The 23,113-nt window shown below is 40.5% G+C and overlaps 1 protein-coding gene across 6 annotated transcripts in view; it reads right to left on the bottom strand.

The window, feature by feature from the left end:
- ITGB6 (integrin subunit beta 6) overlaps positions 1-23,113 on the bottom strand; it is a 145,063-nt gene that overhangs the window by 27,832 nt on the left and 94,118 nt on the right. For all 6 annotated transcript variants that reach the window (XM_006160288.3, XM_027776503.1, XM_006160287.3 and 3 more), the window contains 3 exons: positions 10,168-10,257; positions 5,604-5,738; positions 4,702-5,119 (listed from right to left, as the gene is read on the bottom strand). In XM_006160288.3, coding sequence (XP_006160350.1) covers positions 4,702-5,119; positions 5,604-5,738; positions 10,168-10,257 — 643 coding nt within the window. The remainder of the gene's footprint in view (positions 1-4,701; positions 5,120-5,603; positions 5,739-10,167; positions 10,258-23,113) is intronic.

The following is a 23,113-nucleotide window of genomic DNA, read 5'->3' as shown; positions in this document are numbered from 1 at the left end:
CTATAGGGCACATATTCACTTGCCAGAAAGACAGAGAGAGACATAGAGACAGAAAGGGAGAAATCATCCCCCGGGGGGATGGCCATGCCACAATCCCTTCTCCTCCATTCTCCTCTCAGGATCTTTGGCACGCACATAGACGTGCCCGGTGTGCATTTAAGCCACCGGGTCTGGGACTTGAACCATGGTCGACTATGTGGGAATCCAGTGACATAGCCATTATGCCAACTGCTAGTCCCAACAAACTTTTATAACTGATACTTTTTCTTCAGAAAAAGAAAAGTGCAGTTAGGCCTTTTGCCTCATGTGTTTTGCTACCCAAGGCAGTACTTAACGGTGTTTAAATAGTGCTGACCCATGAGTAATTAGCATTATTCCTAAAAACTATCCAGTTAGAAGAATTTGTAAGCAAAATTATCCGTCTGTGTTTAAATTCCTAGGCTGTTATCGAAAACAGGCAGATGTAAGAGAATCTTAAGTGAAGCAGGTTTCCACTTGACACTGCCAGAATTGCTGTAGATGAAAGTCTGGGTTTTCTCTTGCAAACTTTGGTCTAGAAACTAGATACTATCTTTATGGCTGGACCTTACAGGACTTGGAGCAGGAGAATCCTTGGCTTAATGCTCTCCTTGATCAAGAATCGCAGAACAAAAGAGATAACCACAAAGATTTTGATTGCTCCTGCTGTGTGTGTGTGTGTGTCTGTGTGTGCATGCATGTATGTGTGTGTTTTGTATATGTTTGAAGGATTTTCAAATATGGAAATGTGTATTTAAAAAAATCTAGGCATGTAATGAAATCTTTTTGCACCAAAATAAATTGTACTTTAATTCAATATTTTCACAAACTTTTTGAAGTCCCTCTCTCTATATATAGAGAGAGATATAGACCCTAGCCCTAACCCTTTATATATATGAAGCATATATATATACATGCACACACATATTTCTACATATTCTATCTATGTAAGTGTGTCTGTGTGTGTGTGTGTGTTACTCAAAACATTGTCCTCTAAAAGATTTTGGGTTTGAATTTAACTGGATCCATGACATTAAGACATATTTCTGCTATATTTTATAATCTTTATAATTCATAACTGTATTGATTATTTTAAAGCTAAGAATAATAAGATGACGAAAGACTCATATTCCAGCTGCATTTTATAATCTTTATAATTCATAACTGAATTGATTAATTTAAAGCTAAGAATAATAAGATGACGAAAGCCTTCAATTTAACTTTTATATATGGGATTCTCTAAACTACAATACCTTTTTTTTTTCTTTCTCAGCTAAAGAGGAAACTTATTTTCATAAAAGGAGCAGTTTCTACATTGCAGTTTTAATCAGAAAAAATATTTATAAATATTATTAAATGAAATGTTCATTTCCAAATATTTTGAGAAATTTGAAGTATATACATTGCATGTAAGAATTACTTGGCAGAAATTTAGAAAACCATTTTTGGGGCAAGAAAGACCATCATGGCAAAAATACCAAGAGCTCCTTACAGAAGGTAGAAACCCTCCTGTCAGCTGGCCTTCCAGAGCTATCCTCTGGTCTTAAATTGACTTTAATCATCTAAAGCCCCTGTTCATTCAACAACCACACAACCTTAGTATTGGTTTAATGTAGAGCAAGAGGACAACTAAAGATCAAGAAAAACTGCCAGGTTCCGCCCCACCCCACCCCGAGGTACAGATCTTTCTAGAATGTCAATGACAATAACTATAAGGACATAATGAGACAGATCTTTCTAGAATGTCAATGACAATAACTTCAAGGGCATACTGGTAGGAAGTTTTTTCTTTTATTCCATTTGCCTGTTAGAGTTTCTAGTCTCTTAGAATCAAAATACCTTCTATAAGAGACTAAAATGGGAAAGGAAAAAACAATGGAGTACTAAATCTCTGAGTGCTTATAAACAGATTAAAGAAATTGTATGAAAAAGACCCCTGTAATAATGGCCCTTTGGAAAAGCAGCACATTGCAGAGTACATTCGTTATAAAATAAGTGAGATTGACACAAGTTTTGAAGCTGCAGCAAAGTTGATCCGCTATTGCAAATAATAACAGCACCAGAGTGTCTGCTCATAATATCAGGCACAATTGTCATCTCTCTGCACTAAGTACCATGGCAGGCACATGGTAGGTACTTTATAACTCTATTTGTTGGATCTGAATAATTGCTTACTTTTATGATATCTTTTAAAGGAAAAGTTATTAATTATAATGTAACAACCTTAGTGATGTTATTAGAAAAAAAAAGCTCTTAAGAAACATTAATGATTGAAAATTATTAAGTACTCCAAAGTAAGAAAGAAATTGGCAGCAAGAAGTTTCTGAGTCTAGCTGAAGTCACTGTATGCTCTAAGTAGAATTTCTTTAGCAATCACTGTGTCTGAGTCAAAGATAGGCCCTGTCGTCAGACCTTCAAGTACAATGCCCAGATCAACTCCTCCATTTTTATTTCTGTTCCTCATGCCTGGTGCCACATACAGTGAAAGGCCACCAAAGAATGGAAAGAACTATGTGTTGCTGGACACAGTTTGGCCATGTACACTTAGATCTCTTTGAGCCAACCTTTAAAGGGTGGAAAATAGGTGGTGTTTTAGTATTGATTTTTTTTTTTTTTGGAGAGATTTTCACTGTAGGGCGTGTGCGCTCGCCAGACAGACAGAGAGAGACATAGAGACAGAAAGCGAGAAATCACCCCCCAGGGGGGATGGTCACGCCGCAATCCCTTCTCCTCCATTCTCCTCTTGGGATCTTGGGCACGCACGCACACGCGCCCGGCGTGAGTTTTAAGCCACCGGGTCGGGGACACGAACCGCGGTCGACTACGTGGGAGTCCAGCGACATAGCCATTACGCTAACTGCTGGTTCCCTTAGTATTGATATTTAAATTGGGTCATCAGAAAAGTCCTGACATATTTTTTCTGTGTTTTTCTATGCAAAAATGCATCAGGACTTTTCAGATGACCCAATTTCTTCTTAGAACACACATAGGAGTCTTTGAAAAGTAATTTCTAATGTTTTGAGTGTGCATTTAATTAAAAGATTTTTGTTAGAAATGCAGGATGGGATTCTGCCAAATATATTCTTTCTTGATGTGCTAACAGCCTGAGGCTGGCTCGTTGTCACCTTCAGATTGTGTCCCATCTGTGTCATGTGAAAAGGGGACTGAAGTGGTTCTGGAAACACACCCTTATTCTGGAAATACACCTTTGAATGAAAGGGGAGGAAACGTATCTCCATCAGGACAGACCCTAAAATTTTCTCTCTTTGGAAAAGAGGCAGATTTTCTCAGAAGAACCTGTTGGTAGCAACGGCAAGAGCAAAGAAATGAAAGGTAGGAACACTTCTAAGGATATCAAATGGCTTTCAAAACGCTTGGGACTCTTTGAGGTTTCTTTCTCTCAAGTCTCTTTCTCTCTCTCTCTCTTTTTTTTCTCTATGAAAATTAGTCTCTTTTATATGTTCCTGACACTGTGGTTTGAAAACATAACTTGCTTAGTTTTCTATAAAGATAATGACTTTCTGTTTTGAAGAGCTGTCTGCTTACATACTATCAAAAAAACATTAAAGTTTAACTTTAGTAGTCAGTTTATATTTCAATTATAACACAAATTTATACCATTCCAAAGTATGTTACTTATAATTCTTGTCTGAATATATTATACTTAAATATATATCACATACCAGAATGATTTTATAGCAGGCATGTTATATGTCATTTACTCTTAAACTACAATAAGTTTACATCTATAAAGGATATAATCTGAAATATTATACCCACATATATAAATAATATTTTCATTTTTAAGTTTTATCAAATTTCTCAAGAAATTCCAAGCGACTTTTCCTTCTTATCTTTTCTATGGGTTTCTTTACATATACCTATACTTATTTCTTTTTCTTTTTCTTTTTGAGCGATTTTTGCTATAGGGGTTCTGTGCTAGCCAGAGAGACAGAGAGACAGAAAGTGAGAAATCACTCCCAGGGGATGACCACACCTCAATCTTTCTCCTCCATTCTCCTCTCGGGATTTTGGGAACACATGCATATGTGTCCAGAGTGAGTTTTTAGCTGATGGGTCCAGGACTCGAACTGTGGTCAATTACATGGGTGTCCGGTGACATAACTATTACACCATCTGCTGGTCCCACCCTTACTTATTTTAATAATACTCTAACTAATCTAGTATCTGTCATATGATAGCATTTCATAAAGACCTGCGGAACAAGTGAAGGTCCTGGAAGTTTCTTTGTGTTGCTGTGTGCCCTGTCATCGGCAGCCTGCATTTTTAGCAGTCTCAGTAACAGGCATTTAAGAACTGAGGCAGACTGAGCAGCTTGATCCAGAGCGGTCTGGAAAATAATGCAGTTTAGACAAATCTGGCGATACCCAGAGAGAAGCCATTTCTATCTTTCCTACTTACTCTTAGGGAAATGAAAATAGATTTAAGTTCAGTGGGCAAAGATCTCTTCCCAAGTAAATTTGAAAGTGAACAAACAAACAAACAAACAAATACAAGAGAAGATTTAGTTACCCGAGGTCTAAAGATTAACCCACTCAATCGATGGGCAAATATTTATTAAGCACCTGCGATGCCCAAGAATCTGGGAAGGTGCAAAGGATGCAAAGTCCCTCCCTGATACTGGAACAGCCGCAGTGTAAGGTGGATTTAGACATAGCCTACCTCCGCAGAGCAGCCCCTTGTGTCTCACACAGGAGAAATTGTCACACTGGCAGTAAGGTCCGTAAATGCTTCCGTAGGAGGACAAGTGGCAGATGCACTGCCCACAGTAGCAGTCGCCCCTTCCACTGCACGAAGGATGGTCTGGGGTCTCCTTGCAGGAATCCGTGCTCAGCATGTCCTCGCCACACTCGCAGCGAGGTCCCATGTGGCCGGGATGGCAGGCACACACCCCACATTGGAAGGAGCCGCTCCCATTGTGGCATTTGGAACTGTTCACTTCTACTTCTCGCTCACAGCCACAGTTGCATTCTGGGCTGACAAGTACTTCTAGGGCGTCTCCCAGCCCCACTGGCTTTATGATAACATGTCTGCTTCTTTGCTCGCAGTTTGGAATACTCACAGTCACGTTGAATGAAGCCTGCAAAGAAAGCATTCATTATCTGCTTCCTTTCCCCATCCACCGAAAAACACAAGGGAAAAACAGGCTGTATGGAAATAAGCTTTGCAAAAGCATTTATTATAAAATCTTTGAAATTCTTTTTTTTTTTGGAGAGGTTTTTGCTATTGGGTGCGTGTGCTTGCCAGACAGACAGAGAGAGACATAGAGATAGAAAGCGAGAAATCGCCCCCCAGGGGGGATGGCCACGCCACAATCCCTTCTCCTCCATTCTCCTCTCAGGATCTTGAGCACGCACGCACACGCGCCCAGCGTGAGTTTAAGCCACTGGGGCCGGGACACGAAGCGCGGTCGACTACGTGGGAGTCCAACGACATAGCCATTACGCTAATTGCTGGTCCCTAAAATCTTTGAAATTCTTAAAAGGAGCCCAACTTCTGTGAGCTGAGCTAATGTGAGAGCAATCTGAATATTTGGGCAGGCAGTTCACTGGCCATCTACTTACTGTGTCTCCCACCTTCATGTGTGAGCATTTCTTTTGGTGAGGGAAGAGGGTTCCATTGTTACAGATGGCTGTGAATGACAGGTTGAGTCCTTCTGTGTCTCCTAATACTTCTAGCTCCACTTCAGAGCGCAGTTCCTTTAGTTAAGGCATGAAAGGTTAAAGTCACAACCAAAAGAAAAAAAATATACAGCCAAAGAGACCATGAATTGTGTTCATTAAACTACAAAAGAGTAAAATTAAATTGGGTCTATAAGAAAGTCATCATGTCATCAAGCAAGCAAGAAAATGAGTAACCAATATTTACATTTAGTATTGTATCAAATCTAAGGGCATGAAATGTTAAAGTCACAACCAAAAGAAAAAAAAAAATACAGCCAAAGAGACCATGAATCGTGTTCATTAAACTACAAAAGAGTAAAATTAAATTGGGTCTATAAGAAAGTCATCATGTCATCAAGCAAGCAAGAAAATGAGTAACCAATATTTACATTTAGTATTGTATCAAATCTAAGACCCCATCAATGACAAGATACACCATTGTATTAAGACAAATTATGACAAAATACCTCAAGATGGCTCTGCACTACCTTTGAAGCAAACCCATCAGTCTATCATTACTTCTAAAAGTATTTTATCCATCCTGAGCACTTTGGCAAGTTCTCCAGCCCTGAGTTGCACAGCGTGGTATAAAAAGGCCGTTCTTATGCTTGTATCTCAGTAACAAAATATAGCAAGAGCGTGCTTTACTTGTAAGCGTCATCATTTCTTAGCTCCCATAAAGCAGCTGGTAGTTGTTTTTGCAAGGAATACAGAATTGCAGCCATTCCTCTAACAATGAATATTTGCTTCACTGATATCAAATTTACACCCTGCTGCTCTGTTTCCGTACATTGTTGCATACATCATAACTTTTCATGAGTCATAGTACAAACTTTATGAAGAAATTTTTAAATGGTAATTAAACTTAACATATAGCACCAAGGATGCATTTAGTGAACTGATGTGATCATAATCACAATTATCAATAGAAACTACATCCTGACTCACTGCCTGGCAGACAGAGATTGTGACACCATTCATTACAAAATAGATGCCAATTTTAGAGATGATAAAATGTGGGGAGCAGGGGAAACTGCCTGGAAGTTAATACTGAAATTTGAGTACCTATAGTATTTAGTGTAGAGTCACGTCTGGGAAATATGTGACTAGATTTCTATTCTTAAAAAATGTTTTCATCTTACTTTTTCTATCTATCTATTTTTTGTTTACTTACAAAGTAAGTCTGAATTTGGAGGGACAAAAATCAAATGATTCAAAATAAATAATAACAACACATTTTAAAATATTATGACTTAGGTTAACACTTCAGTTCATTCAGAAGACTGTGAATCCATACAAGCACTTCGTTGTTGGCACTTAAAAGCATGCTCAGCTTTCAGTTTTCTTTAAGTGTTAGTTTTGCATACTGCCATGACCCTCCTTTACTCCAAATTTTTATATATATAAAATCTTCATGAATTACGATGGCAGTAGATTTGGAGCGAGTGGCACAGTGAGTCCGGAGCTAAATTAGAAATGAGGGATTTGACTCGGAAGTCTGTAAGTGACAGCAATAATAAGGACTAGTGACATCATATGGTCTAAAAGAAGGAAATTTCATCATATAACTGAATAGCATATTAGCATTGGCCAGGAATATTTCCATGTACATTTCCCAAAGAAAATCTGTGAATGTATTTCTCCTCATTTCATTCATTCGTCGAGCAGCTCCTATGAGTCAGGCAAAACAGAATGAAACAAACGTATTTCCCAGTTGGAGTTTACATGCCAGCAGAGGGGCCTTGCCCTCAAGATCACTGATAGTAGGGAACCAGCAGTTAGCGTAATGGCTATGTCACTGGACTCCCACGTAGTCAACCGTGGTTCGCGTCCTGGACCCGGTGGCTTAAAACTCACGCCGGGCGTGTGTGCGTGCGTGCCCAAGATCCTGAGAGGAGAATGGAGGAGAAGGGATTTGGGCATGGCCCCCCCCCCTCTGGGGGGTGATTTCTGGCTTTCTGTCTCAATGTCTCTATCTGTCTGGCGAGCGCACGTGCCCTATAGCGAAAACCTCTCCAAAAAAAAAAAAAGATCACTGATAGTGCAGTGGCTTTTATTGTGTGACTGAGGAAGGAGGGGAATTAGCAAATGATGGTCAGATGAATACACATCTAGTATTTAAAGTTTGCAATATCGGTACCGCACTATAAAATACTGAGCTGGAATAGTAGCCACAAGTTAGAAGCAGATCGTCTTACTACATTCTCTGCCTTACCAGAAGTCAGTCAAAAACATGTTGTGTTTTCTCTTGATATGTCCTTGTTCATTTTCTCTTTATATACTGGGAAGAAATTCAGTCTGTGGGGTCCCCATATTTTAAAGTCTGTTCAGAATACATTTAGAAATAACCAAGTAGAAAAACAATTTGACCTCATGCCCCAATCTTCTGCGTACCTCACCCTGTGAATCATGAAGTTCTTGCAATAACTCCAGCGTGAGTGCTCAGTATAAGAACAATTGATGTTTCTTGGTATTTTTGAGGCAGTAAAATAAGAACACAGGTTGAATCCACATTTTTTTGTTTGTTTGTTTTTAGAGGTTTATGCCTTAGGGCACATGTGCTTGCCAAAGAAAGAGCAAGACAGAGACAATGAGAGGGAAAGTGAGAAATTGCCCCCCAAGGGATGACTACTCAGCAATCCCTTCTCCTCCATTCTCCTCCCGGGATCTTGGGTGCATGCACACACACACACACACACACACACACACACACACACACACACACGTGCCCGGCCTGAGTTTTAAGCCCACTGGATCTGGATTCAAACCATGGTCAGCCATGTGGGAGGCCAGTGACATAACCACTGGCCCTTTAATTCACATGTGTAATGCTTCAGTTTTAACAACCCTCTAAGTTCTATGAGTGACTTCGGACCATAAAGTGAGATATATCTTTCCACAGAGCAAGCAGGGGCTTGCTTAGACTGGTTAGACTACAGGGGGAAATAGTTTTGTTAATTCACTGTATTCTAGTTTGCTTAGTTTCTTTGAAGATATTAGTGGCTACCACTTTTGAGAGTATAGGGTTAAAGAAAATGGAGTATTCTAATTCAGTGAAGAAATGCTGTGTGATTCTATATATTAGACATTTAATTACTGCATGAGTGGGAGGAAGGTTTTTTATTGTTAGGTGTCTTGTTGTCAGGCCTTCCTATCTGGAAGAATTTTAAGCATGAGCTAATATGGTGATAAGTTTTTTTATTTAATCTAAGAAAACTGAAATTTCTGAGAATATCAATGAAAAGGGAAACCCCATCATCCTAAACTATTTACAGGCACTTATGTGTTTTATTGTAAGGAATGAATGATTTGAGAATAAATACTTTGCCTTCTCTCTTTCAGGTGATTTTCAAAATTGGTGGGATGATGTTAAAATCTTTGGGGAATTTTTTTCAAAATAGGTAGCTCCCTCTTCCTATAAAATTCCCCCGAAGACCTCTGTGAGAGGAATCCAGCACATCTACTTTTTAAAAGCTTTCCATATATTTCTGGTAATGTCATTTATTTAAGGAACACTGGTTCAGTATATGCAAGTATTGGCATGTACTACATGTGAAACAATTATGTGTAAATTTAAAACATCAAAAATTAGGAGAAATTTATTCATTTGCCATTATGTAACTGCTATTTAGAGCAAATAGTAAAGATATACGCCTTAACAAAAATTTACTTTTTTTCTTCCTTTCCTAATTTGGAGGTTCTTCTTTGCATCTGTGTGCTTTCTTTGTAAATAAGGGCAAAACAAAGGGACGACATGTAGGAATCAAAATAAGAAAGACCTGGCAACTGGACATCCCTTGTTGACTCCTCTTGTTACAAAATGTGGACAAGAAGGAGAACATAACAACCCTGTAGGTATACAACTTAATTTGAAGGGCAGGATTCTGTCCTCAGATGCTAACAGAAGTCAAGGCAAATATTGTATATGTGTGCATAAAATGAATGGAAATTTCCTTGGTTCCTAGAAGTATAAAACCTAAAAATTGGTATTCCTGGTATGATTTTGACGTTTTGGTGCATAGCCAACATTTGCATTTTCGTTTGAGATATGATCTAGTGTCGTTAAGCCTATGGAGGTAGTTTTCTGCATAACTGTTACTCATTGGTAATTTAAGCTGATTTTTTTTTTTCAGAGAGGAAAGCTTAATTATATGACCCATGGAGCCTTTTCAGTCAAATTAAAATTTTGCTGGTAACAGTGCTGCTGTTGGTTATTATTATAAAAACAACCTCAACTTTATGGTTGGTTTTATGATTTGTCTGCCTTCTGCTCCACCGTTCAAAAAGAAGATCTGCAAATGAAGTAAACAAGTTTTATATTTTCAGCTGCATTAATGCATAGAGACTTTTTGGGGGTAAGCACTTTCTCTACCATCAAATGAGAGTGCGTTTAACTGTCTAAAACACATCCTAGTTTTTGAATACCAATGAAATGCAAAAATGATGCCATGGTAAAGTATCCTACTTCATATGCCGAGATGATCAGCTGCAGGATGTTCCCAGAGTCCTTCTGAAGTAGCCCTACTGTAGCTCCAGGAATAAGTTTTGCATAATTCTGTAAACAAAAAAAAGCAAGTCACTCTTGTTTGCCAATGGTCGTTGAGGAGTGTTAAGTGTGGGGTTCAGTCTGCTGGCCATGATCACTTTTATTTAACTGGCTGGGGAAAACAGGTTCCCGGTAATAAACAGGTATTGTTTTTCTGAAATTGTAGCGCTTTACATCATCTTCTTCCCGCACTCCACTGAGAAATGGAATGGCCAGAGTTGCCACTAGGGAAATCTAGGATTTGAGGTTTCCTCAGTTTAGGGCTGTGATTTACATCACGATGGGAGTCAAGTCTCAAAGAACAGTATTTATATAACATCTTCCATTCGTGGGGCATCCTTTGTCCAAAAAATTCTGAGCATACACTCAGGAACTTTGTTCTCTTTTTGTTAACATTGCTGAAACAAAGGTTTGCATTCCTGGGCAATAAGTCATTCCATTTAGGGGTCTTAATGAGAAATCACTTGGAGGAGACAGGGAGTGAATTACTGAGTAATTGCTGTTAACTCTTTCTTTTCTACCAGTTGGGTTAGTTAGAATCGCTCCCACTGCATCCCGATTGAGTGACTCAGAACCCAGTTCTAAAAGGTCTGCCTTTACCACCCACATCGCTTCTTCTGAGACGTTTCCATGTAAGAACTCACTATTAGTTCATCAACACTCCTGGTATCTAGCCTGGCCAGGGAACAAGGCATTGCCAAGAAGGGAATTTTCCAGATAGCTGGAAATTTCCCCTTCTTTTTATCTTTTAAAATTTTAGTTTCAAATGGAAAGTTTTCTAAAATGTCTGAAACAGACTTCCAGGAATACCTTGGCTTTTTCTTGAAGGAATAGGGTTATACTTACCAATAATCACTAGTTATCATCAAAGGTTTTTAAGTCCACAGAGGTCACACTCGTACCAAGTGCATCCTAACTGCTATACTTTGTTTCTTAATTTTTTTTTGGAGAGGTGTTTGCTACCGGGGTGTTGTGCTCGCCAGAAACACAGAGACAGAGAGACAGAAAGTGAGAAATCATCCCCCGGGGGGATGGCCATGCCACAATCCCTTCTCCTCTTGGGATCTTGAGCATGCACACACATGCACCCGGCGTAAATTTAAGCCACTGGGTCTGGGAACTTGAACCGTGGTCTGCTACATGGGAGTCCAGCGACATAACCATTACATTAACTGTTGGTTCCATTTCTTAAATTAAAAAAAAAAAAGTAATTTCAACTTTTAATTAAGCTCTGAGGATCTTGCCTCCTTGCTGACTAGTTTGCTAATTTATTCGTTTACTGTTGTATTTAACGACATCTATTAAGTAGACTTAATATGCTGCACTGAATCAACAAGAGAGACAACCGCTGTTTCTGTAAGTTGTGGTCTTCTAAGTTGCTGTGTGTTTGAAATCAGATGTCTGAGTTTATTAAAATTCTATATAAAAAAGGAAATAAATTTGAGTGAAAGATTTAGGGCATCTCCTAGCGCTCAAACATAATGATATCCTATCATATTCTAAAGAAGATTGAAGTAGCTTAGAAAATGCATAAAACTAAATTAGAATTAATAGTGATCATTAATTATAATAGTGATACTAAGTAAATAAATCAGGACAAAGGGAGCCAAGGAGAAGAACAAATGAAACCAGAGTGATGTTAGAACAGCAGATGCACGAGTGACGTCCTGGGTGCTTGCCAGCAGCGGGTACCTGAGTACGCTCCACCTTTCCACCACTCTGGTGCGGAAAAGTGGCTTTGGTTTTGATTTGAGTTTTGTAAGTTCCACTTACAAAAGTATCCATAATTGCATTTAAGTTCAAGATTTCTAGAAATCTGAATTTTCAAATGTGTCAGATGGTGCTCTACTTGAACACTGTGTTTTCTTATTGAGGAGGCCGAGGACAGTGGTCCAGGTACATGCTCCTTACTCCACACCCCCCCCCCTCCATCACCGCCTGCCAGTGGTGGGCCCCTTCTCCTTACTCCACACACCTCCACCTCCATCACCGCCTGCCAGTGGTGGGCCCCTTCTGTTCCCTTGTGCCAGGTAGAATTTGATAGGTAGAGACTGTAAAGTACAAGGAAGGCACTGCTTCACCGACTTACCTTTTCAAATAAACACATGTCACTAAAGGCTGCGAAGCATGAGACTTGTGGTTAGCAGTGAATACTTAAGTAGGAACTCAAATTCCACTCAAGTGGTGTTGGAATGTGTATAAATTAGACGAGAAGGCAGAGGGAACATTTAGAGCTTGACAAGGAAAACGCTAGATCCTTTTGAAAGAGAATTCCAAGAGTCTTGGAATAGTTTTGCATGAAACTGCTATCTTTGGAAAACATCTTAGTATTTCCAAAGTTGAGGTGTCATCAGTATCTTCTGTTAGCATTAGTTCAAGTGGACCCTCAATTTTTTTTTTCCCTATAAGGTGCATGTGCTTCCAGAGAGAGACATAGAAAGTGAGAAAGCATGTCCCAGGAGGAATAGTCACACCACAATCTCTTCTCCTTTTTTCTCTTTTCAGAATTTTGAACATGCACAAATATGTGCTTGGCATGTTTCTCAAGCCACTGGGTCTGGGACTCTAACCATGCAGACAGCCATTTGGGATCCAGCTGCCTTAACCACTATGCCACCAGCTGGCCCAATTTAGGGTTAATTCTTAGCTAGCAAAGCCAAACCCATTCACTTCCTAAAGCATAATTATGATCCTGCATGTGGTATGACATTTGGCATTTGGCTGTTAGGATAAGCAGTAAACATTAATTGCATTTGCTGATTGTCACCAGAGTGAGGATATAAGGGAGCTGGCAGCCGGTAGCACTAACCAGTGATAACACTGACAATTGTGTAGAGGAAAACTATTAATTAATTTCTGGAGGATGATTTCCCCAAAAGCATTTCAAACAACTAACCAAAAACATGGACAACTTGGCTGCCTGGTCTAACACTGTAAAAAATGAAGTCCTTGTGGTATTATGATTACTATAAATATCGGGTATCAAATGCCTTCCTTTCATTAAAGTGCTGAAGTGCTATTACATATTGTTGTGATTAAACATGTTTAATGTTAGAAAAGGGATGATTTTGCATGCCTGGATGTGATGAATGACAACATGTGACTCTCAAAGATGAGGCTTAGGTACTTGAAATAGTGAACACTGCAAACATCATGCTGCCTGAGCTGATTACAAATGTAGACTTAGAAGCTTGGGCTTGAGTTCCATGAACTAGCCCACTTGGGGATTTTTCTTTCCTCCTGTCTGCCATACCATCCAGGAGTTTCAGATGACCTTAGTTTCTGTAACTTTCTTCTCCAGGCCCTGTTTCTGTGTTTATTCTGCCCCATTTCATAAAGATTTCATATTTGCCCAACAATTGGCATTTGCTCCCTGGAAATCCTCTCCCTGTCAAGGCAAGACCATAGGAAATGGACAGAGGGTCATTTAGCAAGCAGGCGTCACAGAGGAGAGCGCCTGATTTCACACCTGCACACTCTGGGCTCCTCTCACAGAGCGCCTCTAAGACTGGTGCCTCCCAGGGTCTGATTGCCAGAACCAGCTGTCAGGTGACACTCCTGCTTGGCTAAGGGCAGAGAACACGGCGTCATACACCTGCTGCTCCGATTACCTGTAGACAGGCTGTTGGTTGGCTTTCTCTTCAAAGAGATTTGGGTTGAGGACCTTGGAAGACCCTCCCTGCTTTGGTGACTTCTTGGCATTCTCATTCATGGAAGAAACAGCTCCTGACATGACCCCCACTCCTGCTTTAAATGTGCCTCCTGTTAGTTAACTCCTCCATGCCTAGCTGTCTTCTGGGTCAGTGTTCAGTATTAACTGTATCCTTACTGGGCATCTTGATTTGGTTTCTGCCTTGGATAGTGACTCTACTTGACCCTTGTATCCAAAGCCTCCTCATCACTTCAGAGTTCATTAGTGCCATCATTTTATTGAGACCACACTGCTCGTGTCCCTCATCAGTCAACTTGTCCCATGTCAGCTAGCACCATTTCAATGGTGAACTTGTACAACCATGTGCTTAGAGCTTTTGCCTGCTGTCTTTAAGTACTGTGCTTGCTTAATTCTTTCTATGACATCTCATGAATATATCATTCATCTTGCTACTTTATGTTATGCTCAGCCCTGCTTATTTTCAACATTACATTATTAACCAACCTAAGTGTTTCTGGTCTTAAAATATACTTATTAAGTGTGTTTAATTAAAATATATTAAAGGCATTTTATTAAGGTACATTTACTAAATAGTTGGCTTTATAGACTGAGAATTTTGGTGTTAAATAATCTGCTCACAAATATTTCTCCAATTTTTCAAAGTATTTTTCATCAATACCTTGTATCTCTTCAGTCAGTGGCTCCTGTTTGTGTTTTCTCTCCTCTCTCTGTCTCTCATATATATACACACACACACACAGTGTACAAATAGTAAGTACAAGGTTCAATTAACAGTAAAAAAAAGTAAAGAAGCAAGTGTAACCACCATGAAGATAAAGAAATAAAACATAATCAGCCCCTGGAATTCTCCCTTATACTGTCTCCCACTACTGAATCCTTCCCTCCCAATGTGTAATTATTTTCACTTTTATCACTGTAAAGGTCGGGGAGACATCTTCATGGTCTTAGGGTTAACAAAAATATCTTAAGTAGGGCACAGAGAACACTATCCATAAAGGAAAAGATTAATAAATAGGACTTAAAATTGATCATTTCGTCTATAGATTCAATGTAATACCAATCAATATACTAGTAAGTTATTCTGTGGATTTCAACAGACTGATTCTAAAGCTGGTATGAAGTGGCACAAGACTTGGAATGGCCAACTCAATGTTGAAGGAGAGCAAAGTCGGAAAACTGGCATTACCTGACTTCAAGACTTACTGGAAAAGCTACACCCAGAGAGCATGGGATTGGCAAACAGACAAATAGATGAGGGAGCCAAACAGAGTCCAGAAGTAGGTCCACACAAGTATGATAAACTGGTCTTCGACAAAGAAACAAAGGCAATACAATGGAGTGAAGACAGTTTTATCAACAAGCCATACTAGAACAGCTAGACATCGATGTGCAAAAAAAAAAGACCTTAAAGTTTCCCTGAAATTTAACTCAAATAGATCACAGACCCAAGTATAGAACAGAAAACCATAATATTCCTAGAAGATAAGATGTGAAAAAATCTAGATGATCTTAATATAGTGATAACCTTTTTTTTTTATTTGCTAGAAGGTGTCTGTACTTGCTAGAGAGAGAGAGAGAGCGAGCAAGAAAGCACCCCTATGGGGGATGGCCACATCACAATCTCTTCTCTTCTACTTCTCCTGTCAGGATTTTGGGCACACATGCACATTCTCCTGGTGTGTCTTTTGAGTTGCCAGGTCTAGGACTCAAACCGTACAGGTGGCCAAGTAGAATTTGGCGGCCCTAATCACCATGCTACCAGCTGGCCCAGGCGATAACTTTTTAGATGCAATACCAAAGGCATGATCAATGAAGGTAATAATTAATAAACTGGACTTAAAACCTTACAGCTCCTGCTCTGCAAAAGACATCATCAAGAAAATGAAAAAGTAAGTCATAGACTGGAAGAAAAAGACACATCTTGGGACCAGCAGTTAGCGTAATGGCTATATCGCTGAACGCCCATGTAGTCGACTGCAGTTCGCGTCCTGGACCCAGTGGCTTAAAACTCACACTGAGCACGTGTGTGTGCGTGCCCAAGATCCTGAGAGGAGAATGGAGGAGAAGAGATTGCGGCATGGCCATCCCCTCTGGGGGGGGATTTCTCTCTGTCTCTCTGTCTCTCTCTGTCTGTGTGGTGAGCGCACGCGCCCTATAGCAAAAAAAAAAAAAAAATCCTCTCAAAAAAAAAAAAAGAAAAAGAAATAGACACATCTGATGAAAGACTGTTATCCAAAAGATACAAAGAATTCTTAAAACTCAGTGATAAAAATCAGATACCTGATTTAAAAATGGGCCAAGTTACTGAACAAATACTTCACCCAAGAAGATATACAGATGGCAAATAAACATATGAAAAAATGTTTCATATCATATCATAAAAATATTTCATTTCATATCAAGATCAGGGAAACACAGCAATGAGATACCATTGCCCATCTGTAGAATGACCAAAATGTAGGATGCTGACAGCAGCAAATGCTGACAAAGACGTGGACAACAGGGACCATCATTCATGCCTGGAGGGAACACAAAAGGGTATAGCCAGTTTGGAAGGCAGTTTGGCAATTCGGGTACAACTAAGCTGAATTTTTTTTTTAAGGTTTTAGCCATAGGACACATGCACTTTCCAGAGAGAAACAGGGACAGAAAGTGAGAAATCATCCCTCCGAAGGAATGGCCACACCACAATCCTTCTCCTCCATTCTTCTCTCAGGATTTTGAACATGCACATACATGCGCCTGGTGTGAGTTTTAAACCACTGAGTCCTGGACTCAAATCGTGGTCAGTCATATGAGAGTCCAGTGCCTTAACCACCATGCCACCTGCTGACCCTAAGTTCACTCTTACCATATATAATCCAGCAATTATGCTCCTTGGTATTTACCCAAAGCAGTCAAAATGTATATCTGCATAGCAACCTGCACACAGATACTTACAGCATGTTTGTAACTGCCAAAAACCAGAAGCAGAGCTAGCAAAAAACAAAAAACAAAACAAAAAAACAAAACAAACAAACAAAAAAAAAACAAGACAAAAACAAAAACGAAAGAACTAGACGCAATCCAACTTTCCTTTGGTCGGTAAATAGAACAATAGACTGTAATACATTCGAACAATGGAATATTACTTAGTACTAAAAAGAAGTAAGTTTTCAAGTCATGAAGAAAACATGGAGGAAACTTAAGTGCCTGTTACTGAATGTAAGAAGCTCATCAGAAAAGGCTATAATACTATATGATTCCAACGCTATGGCACTCTAGTGTAAACTGGACTTTGAGTGATAACAAGGTGGCACTGTGGGTTCATCAGTTATAACAAGTGTCCCTCTCCTGTGTGGGATGTTGATGATGGAGGAGGCTTTGCATGTTTGGGGGCAAATCTTTGTATCTTCCAGTGAATTTTTCAGTGAAACTAAAACTGCCCCTTTTTTTTCTTTTTTTTTTTTAAAAGGTTTAATTCTGGGGCCAGCAGGTGGTATGGTGGTTAAGGCACTGGACTCTCTTATGGCTGACTGCAGTACAAGTTCCAGACCCAGAGGCGCTGGGTGCATGTGCATGCATGCTCAAAATCCTGAGAGGAGAATGGAGGATAATTGGGTTGTTACATGGCCATCCCTCCTGCAAGGTGATTTCTCACTTTACCTCTCTCTCTCTCTCTCTCTCTCTCTCTCTCTCCAGTAAGCATGTGCACTCTAAGGCAAAAAACCAGGGGGAAAAAAAACCTACTTCTAAAAATGAAATATTTTTTCCTCAAAAGGCATCTTTAAGAGAGTGCAAGTAGCCACCAAGTGGCAGAAGTATCTATTTAGGTGATATGATTTAACTCCTAAATAACAGTGGGCTAGGGTTCTTCAGATTCCTTAAGGCATTAGTTTTATTTTGTTTGTTTGCTTGTTTGTTTGTTTTTTAGAGATATTTTTTCTATAGGTACATGTGCTCACTGGAGAGACAGAGAAAAACAGAGAGACAGAATGTGAGAAATCGCCCCCTGGGGAGATGGCCATGCCACAATCCATTCTCCTCTTTTAATTTTGAGCATGCACACACACATGCCCGGTATGAGTTTTAAGCCACTGGGTCTGGGACTCAAACCACAGTCAACTATGTGGGAGTCCAGTGAGGTAACCATTATGCCATTTGCTGGTCCCTTAAGCCTTTAGTTTTAACTAGACAACCGAGTATCTTGCCCAGCTATAGACATAATAAATGGTAGAAATAGGTCTTGACTCTTTTAAAGTTTTATTTTCATTATTAGTATTTTAATTTGCTATAGGGCATGTGTGCTCACCAAAGAGAGAGAAAGTGAGAAAGCAAGCCGCTAGGTCTGGGACTCGAACTGCTATAGTCCATGTGGGAATCCAGCACCTTAACCACCATGGTTCCTACTGGCTCCAGAAGTAGGTCTTGACTCTTATTTTTTATTTTTTATTTTTTTAGAGGTTTTCGCTATAGGGTGCGTGCGCTCGCCAGACAGACAGAGAGAGACATAGAGACAGAAAGCGAGAAATCATCCCCCAGAGGGGATGGTCATGCCACAATCCCTTCTCCTCCATTCTCCTCTCAGGATCTTGGGCACGCATGAACACGCGCCCGGCATGAGTTTAAGTCACCTGGTCCGGGACGCGAACCGTGGTCGACTACGTGGGAGTCCAGCGACATAGCCATTATGCTAACTGCTGGTTCCCAAGTAGGTCTTGACTCTTAAAGCTGTTGCTCACGCTCTATCACCAGCGTCCTGTGGGAGGAACTAGTACAAATGGCATCAGCAAAAAAGGGCAGGCAACTCACTAGAAATGTAAGAAAATAACGCCTTATATGTATATATAGGGATTTTGAGATTATAGGACATTTAATACAGGGAGTGAGAGATTATAGGACACTTTCCTACCCAAAGCAATAGGAAGAGAAGAAAAAGAATTGTGACTGTAATGTTTTCAAGTTCAAAGAAACATCTTGAAAGAAATGTAGGAAGTAGCAAAAGCATAGATATGAAAAAAAAAAGTAAAAAATAAAAAATAAGTCCTGGGGGACCATATTTTGCTATTTATCTGGTCAAAAGAAAACATCTCTTTGCTGATGAAGCCTTGCTTTTGTTGAGCAGTGTGCTTCTTCCAGAGCTAGCGGCCAGCCGGCATTTCTGAAGTAAGTCCTTCTGAAGGCAATCAGAGGGCTTTCTTCCCGTGAGGTCTTTCATTCTTGTGGGGTTTTATTCCACTGGCTCTCATGTTCATTATCGGGAAATGCGGGGCTCCCAGTATTATGCAAAAGTTTACCCCCAGGCTTGACTGTGTTACGAGGACACCCAAGATTCCAAAAAGAACAGGTAATTGTTTCTGGCACAGGGGTAGCATGAATGTCTGTCTCTGGGATGCACGATCTCTGCTTTGCCTTCAGGCTTTCAATTGTCAGCATTCCACAGTCAGGCAGGTAGCGATGGGAGTGTGCTAATTAGATCAGGTGCTTGATCTTGAAGTCTGCACCAGCGATGACTAGGTAGTCGGCCTCGGAACTTTGGAGCACTACCTGTCTTTCTTGCAGTCTGCCTAGAATGTAATTATCTTGTCAGCCGCGGAGCTGCGGTGCACAGCTGAGCGAGTGCTCGGCAGCAGTAACAGAGTGATAAGGGAAGACAAATGGCCCCGTGGTGCATGACTGTTCTGAGACAAACAAATGCACAGAGAGGCACTGGAGAATGGAGACTTAGAGAACAAAGAGGCTCCATTGAGCATTTGTTACTGAGGATACTTCAGATCTTCTTTTAATAAGATTACCTTGCCTTCAGAGAGGGATTGCAGACCTTAGCTGGGGAATGAGAGTCCCAAAGCTTTAGAAAGCTCTTTTAAAAGGGGAAGCGATGTGAGGTTCAGTAGCAGCCTATGTGCTTTGCAGACCAAACGGCAGGTAATAAAACTTTGAAGGATGACGAGTAGGAAGGCGATGAAGGGGAAGAAAACATAGCAAGCAGGTGTATGTGCGAGGACTGGCAAAGAGGTATTGGCCCTGGATACTCAAAGTGTGGTGGGAAGACTGGCAGCATCAGCATCATCTAGGAGCTTGTTAGAAATGCAGACTCTCGGGCCCCAGCCCAGACCTTCTGAATCAGCGTCTGCACTTTAACAAGCTCCCTCAATTGGATATACCAGTAGAGCTTCTAACTGCTGCAGGGTGCGAACACTCACTCACACACGCACATGTATGAGACAGAGAGGAGGGAGAAGGTACCCCCCCAAATGAGGGTGTGGTATCTGTTCCCTCCATTTCTCCATCCTATCAGGATTTGGGGCACACATGCACTCTCACCTGGCATGTTTTTCAAAGCCCTCTAGGCTGGGATTTGAACCACAGTTAGTCATGTGGGGTCTGGCTCCTTCCACATAGGGTTTAATTACTACTGTACTGCAAGGCCACCCCATACCAGCAGAGCTCTTTAAAGGGGGCCAACTGGTAGCATGAAGATTAAGGCAACTGAATCTCACATGGCTGACTTCATGATTGAGTCCCAGACCCAGCAGCTTGGAAAATATACCAGGTGTGTGTGTGTGTGTGTGCCCCAAATCAAGGAATGGAAGAGAAGGGATTGTGGCATGGCCATCTCCTCATGGGAAGTGATTTCTCACTTCCTCTCTGTCTCTCTCCAGTGAGTGTATGCACACTATAGCAAAACTGAAAAACAAAAACGAAACACTGGTGCCTGGATCTTGGCCCCAGAGATACTGATTTAATCAGATCAGGATGTAGTGTGGACATTTTTTTTTGTTTTTTGTTTTGTTTTGTTTTAAAAAAAAAAAAAAGCTCCCTAGGTGATTGCAATGAGCACCAAAGTTTGAGAACTGCTGGTATAAAAAGGTCTAGGTGGGGTTGTGGCAATTTAGAAAATAAAGGCATTACATTAAAAAAAATCTATATAGTCATAATTCATAGGGGCATCCACCTAGCAACAGGAACGGCATTTTACATGTCTGCTGCCATGGCTACACCATGCTACTTCCTTTGGCCCTCAAGATAGAGAAGTCTGATTTCAGCTTGCCTGTCTCATCTCCTTTCGTCCCAGCACACTCCAAGATGACTAGCCTTTGTTAAAATTTTTTTTCTTTCTTTCCTTTAGATGTTTTTGCTATATGGTGCATGAGCTCGTCAGAAAGACAGAGAGAGACAGAGAGACAGAAAGCAAGAAATCACCTCCCGGGGGGATGGCCACACCGCAATCTCTTCTCCTCCATTCTCCTCTCGGGATCTTGGGCACTCATGCACACGCACCCAGTGTGAGTTTTAAGCCACCGGGTGTGGGACTTGAACTGCAGTTGACTATATGGGAGTCCAGCAAAAGCCATTACGCCAACTGCTGGTCCCCAGTTCAAATTCTTACACATACTGAGCACTGAGTCCTTTATTGCCTCAGGGCCTTTACACATGCCTTGCCCTCTTGAAAACTCTTCAACCTTCAGGTTGCTGACTTATTATCATTTCTTAAAAAGAAGTCTTACCTTTCCTTTCTAAGGAAGCCCTTACTCTCTCCTTAATTAGTCTCTCCACTGCTGCCCACTATATATTTTTTTCATTTCCTGGCTAACACTATTAAAAGTTATAATTGGCTACTTGCTCATTAATTATTTTTTTAGCCTGTTTCCTCCTACTACTCTGTAGGCCTGCGAGGACAAAAACAGGATCTGTTTTTATTCTCTTCTATATTCCCAGTGCTTGGTTCAGTGCTCAGCACATGAAAGGCACACACATAGTCATAGAACAAGTGGATGATAAGGATAAGCAAACTGCGGTCTCTGGGCCTGTTTTTGTACCAACTAAGCTCATTTGTTTACTGATTGTCCAACATTGGTTTCATGCTCCAATGGTAGAGTTGAGTAGTCATGACAAAGACCATATGGCCCACAAAGCTTAAATCATAGATAGATTAGCAAATAAAATAGGACACTCAGTTATAACTGAGTTTCAGACAAACAATGAAAAATGTTTAGTTTAAGTGTGTCCCAAATATTGTGTGGGCTATACTTACTCTTAAAAACTATTGGTTTATCTGAAGTTCAGATAAACATCTGGGCATCCTTTGTTTTCGGTCACCTTATGGAAAAAGTATGCTAACTCCTGAATTAATGAATAAAATATGCCCAAACTGTTTAAGCTCAAAAAATGACTCTCTGAATTTTCTCTTTATTTTATGAAGATTCAATACTGTAAGGGTGACAGAATAGTAAACTATGTAGTAATTAATACTAGCCCCTTGGGAGCAGATTTTGGGCGCAGATTTTGGGCTCTTCTTAATTATCTTTAGATAATTAGGCATAAAATTAAAATATACAATACTCCGAAACTGTTCTTTTGTTCAGGAAACTACCAATTTAACTTGTTCTTTTGTGCTTGGTGCCATGTATGCTTGCCAAAAGGCTTTTCCAGCCCAGCCACTATGGCGCAGCTGTAATGTACGTGTGCTACAAGGCTGGAAGTCATATGGCTGGCCATGGTTTGGATCCCCAGGTCACCCTGAAAGGATGCAGGGCATGCACATGGGTACCCCAGATCCTAAGGAGCTGGAGGACGAGGGAAGGGATTGTGCCATGATGTGACCCAGTCAAGGATGCTTCTCTGTTTTTCTCTCTCTTTACCATGCATGCTCAAGCTCTCTATTATTTAAAAATAAAAAGGAGGAGAAGATTAAAGAGCTATGCTGGCGGGACCAGTAGATGGTGTTATCTTACTGGACTCCCATGTAGTCAACTGCAGTTCAAGTCCAGGATCTGGCAGTTTAAAACTTATGCTGGGGAGGGAGTTTAGCTCTCTTTCCCACTATACAAGATGGCAGGTGAAAAAGTTGCAAAGCAGGATACTAAGGAGAAGAAACCTAAAGCCAAGAAGGCTGATGCCAGTGGCAAGGTTTAAAAGGGTGACCCCAAGCTAAAAAGCTGAAGAAGGGGAGGCCCCATTGCAGCCAAAACCCCATCCTAGTCTGGGCATCGGCAGATACTCCCAGTCTGCCATGTATTCCGGGAAGGCCACGTACAAGAGGAAATACTTGGTCACTAAATCCAGGATCAAAAAGAAAAAGAAGGAGAAGGTTCTTGCGATTGTCACAAAACCAGTTGGTGGAGACAAGAATGGTGGTACCTGGGTGGTTAAACTGCACAGAATGCCTAGGTATTATCCTACTGAAGATGTGCCTCGAAAGCTGTTGAGCCA

The sequence above is a fragment of the Tupaia chinensis genome, unplaced genomic scaffold (genome assembly GCF_000334495.1).
Source record: "Tupaia chinensis unplaced genomic scaffold, TupChi_1.0 Scaffold000674_2, whole genome shotgun sequence".
Lineage (NCBI taxonomy): Eukaryota > Metazoa > Chordata > Mammalia > Scandentia > Tupaiidae > Tupaia > Tupaia belangeri.
This window is presented reverse-complemented; position numbering and strand designations above follow the sequence as displayed.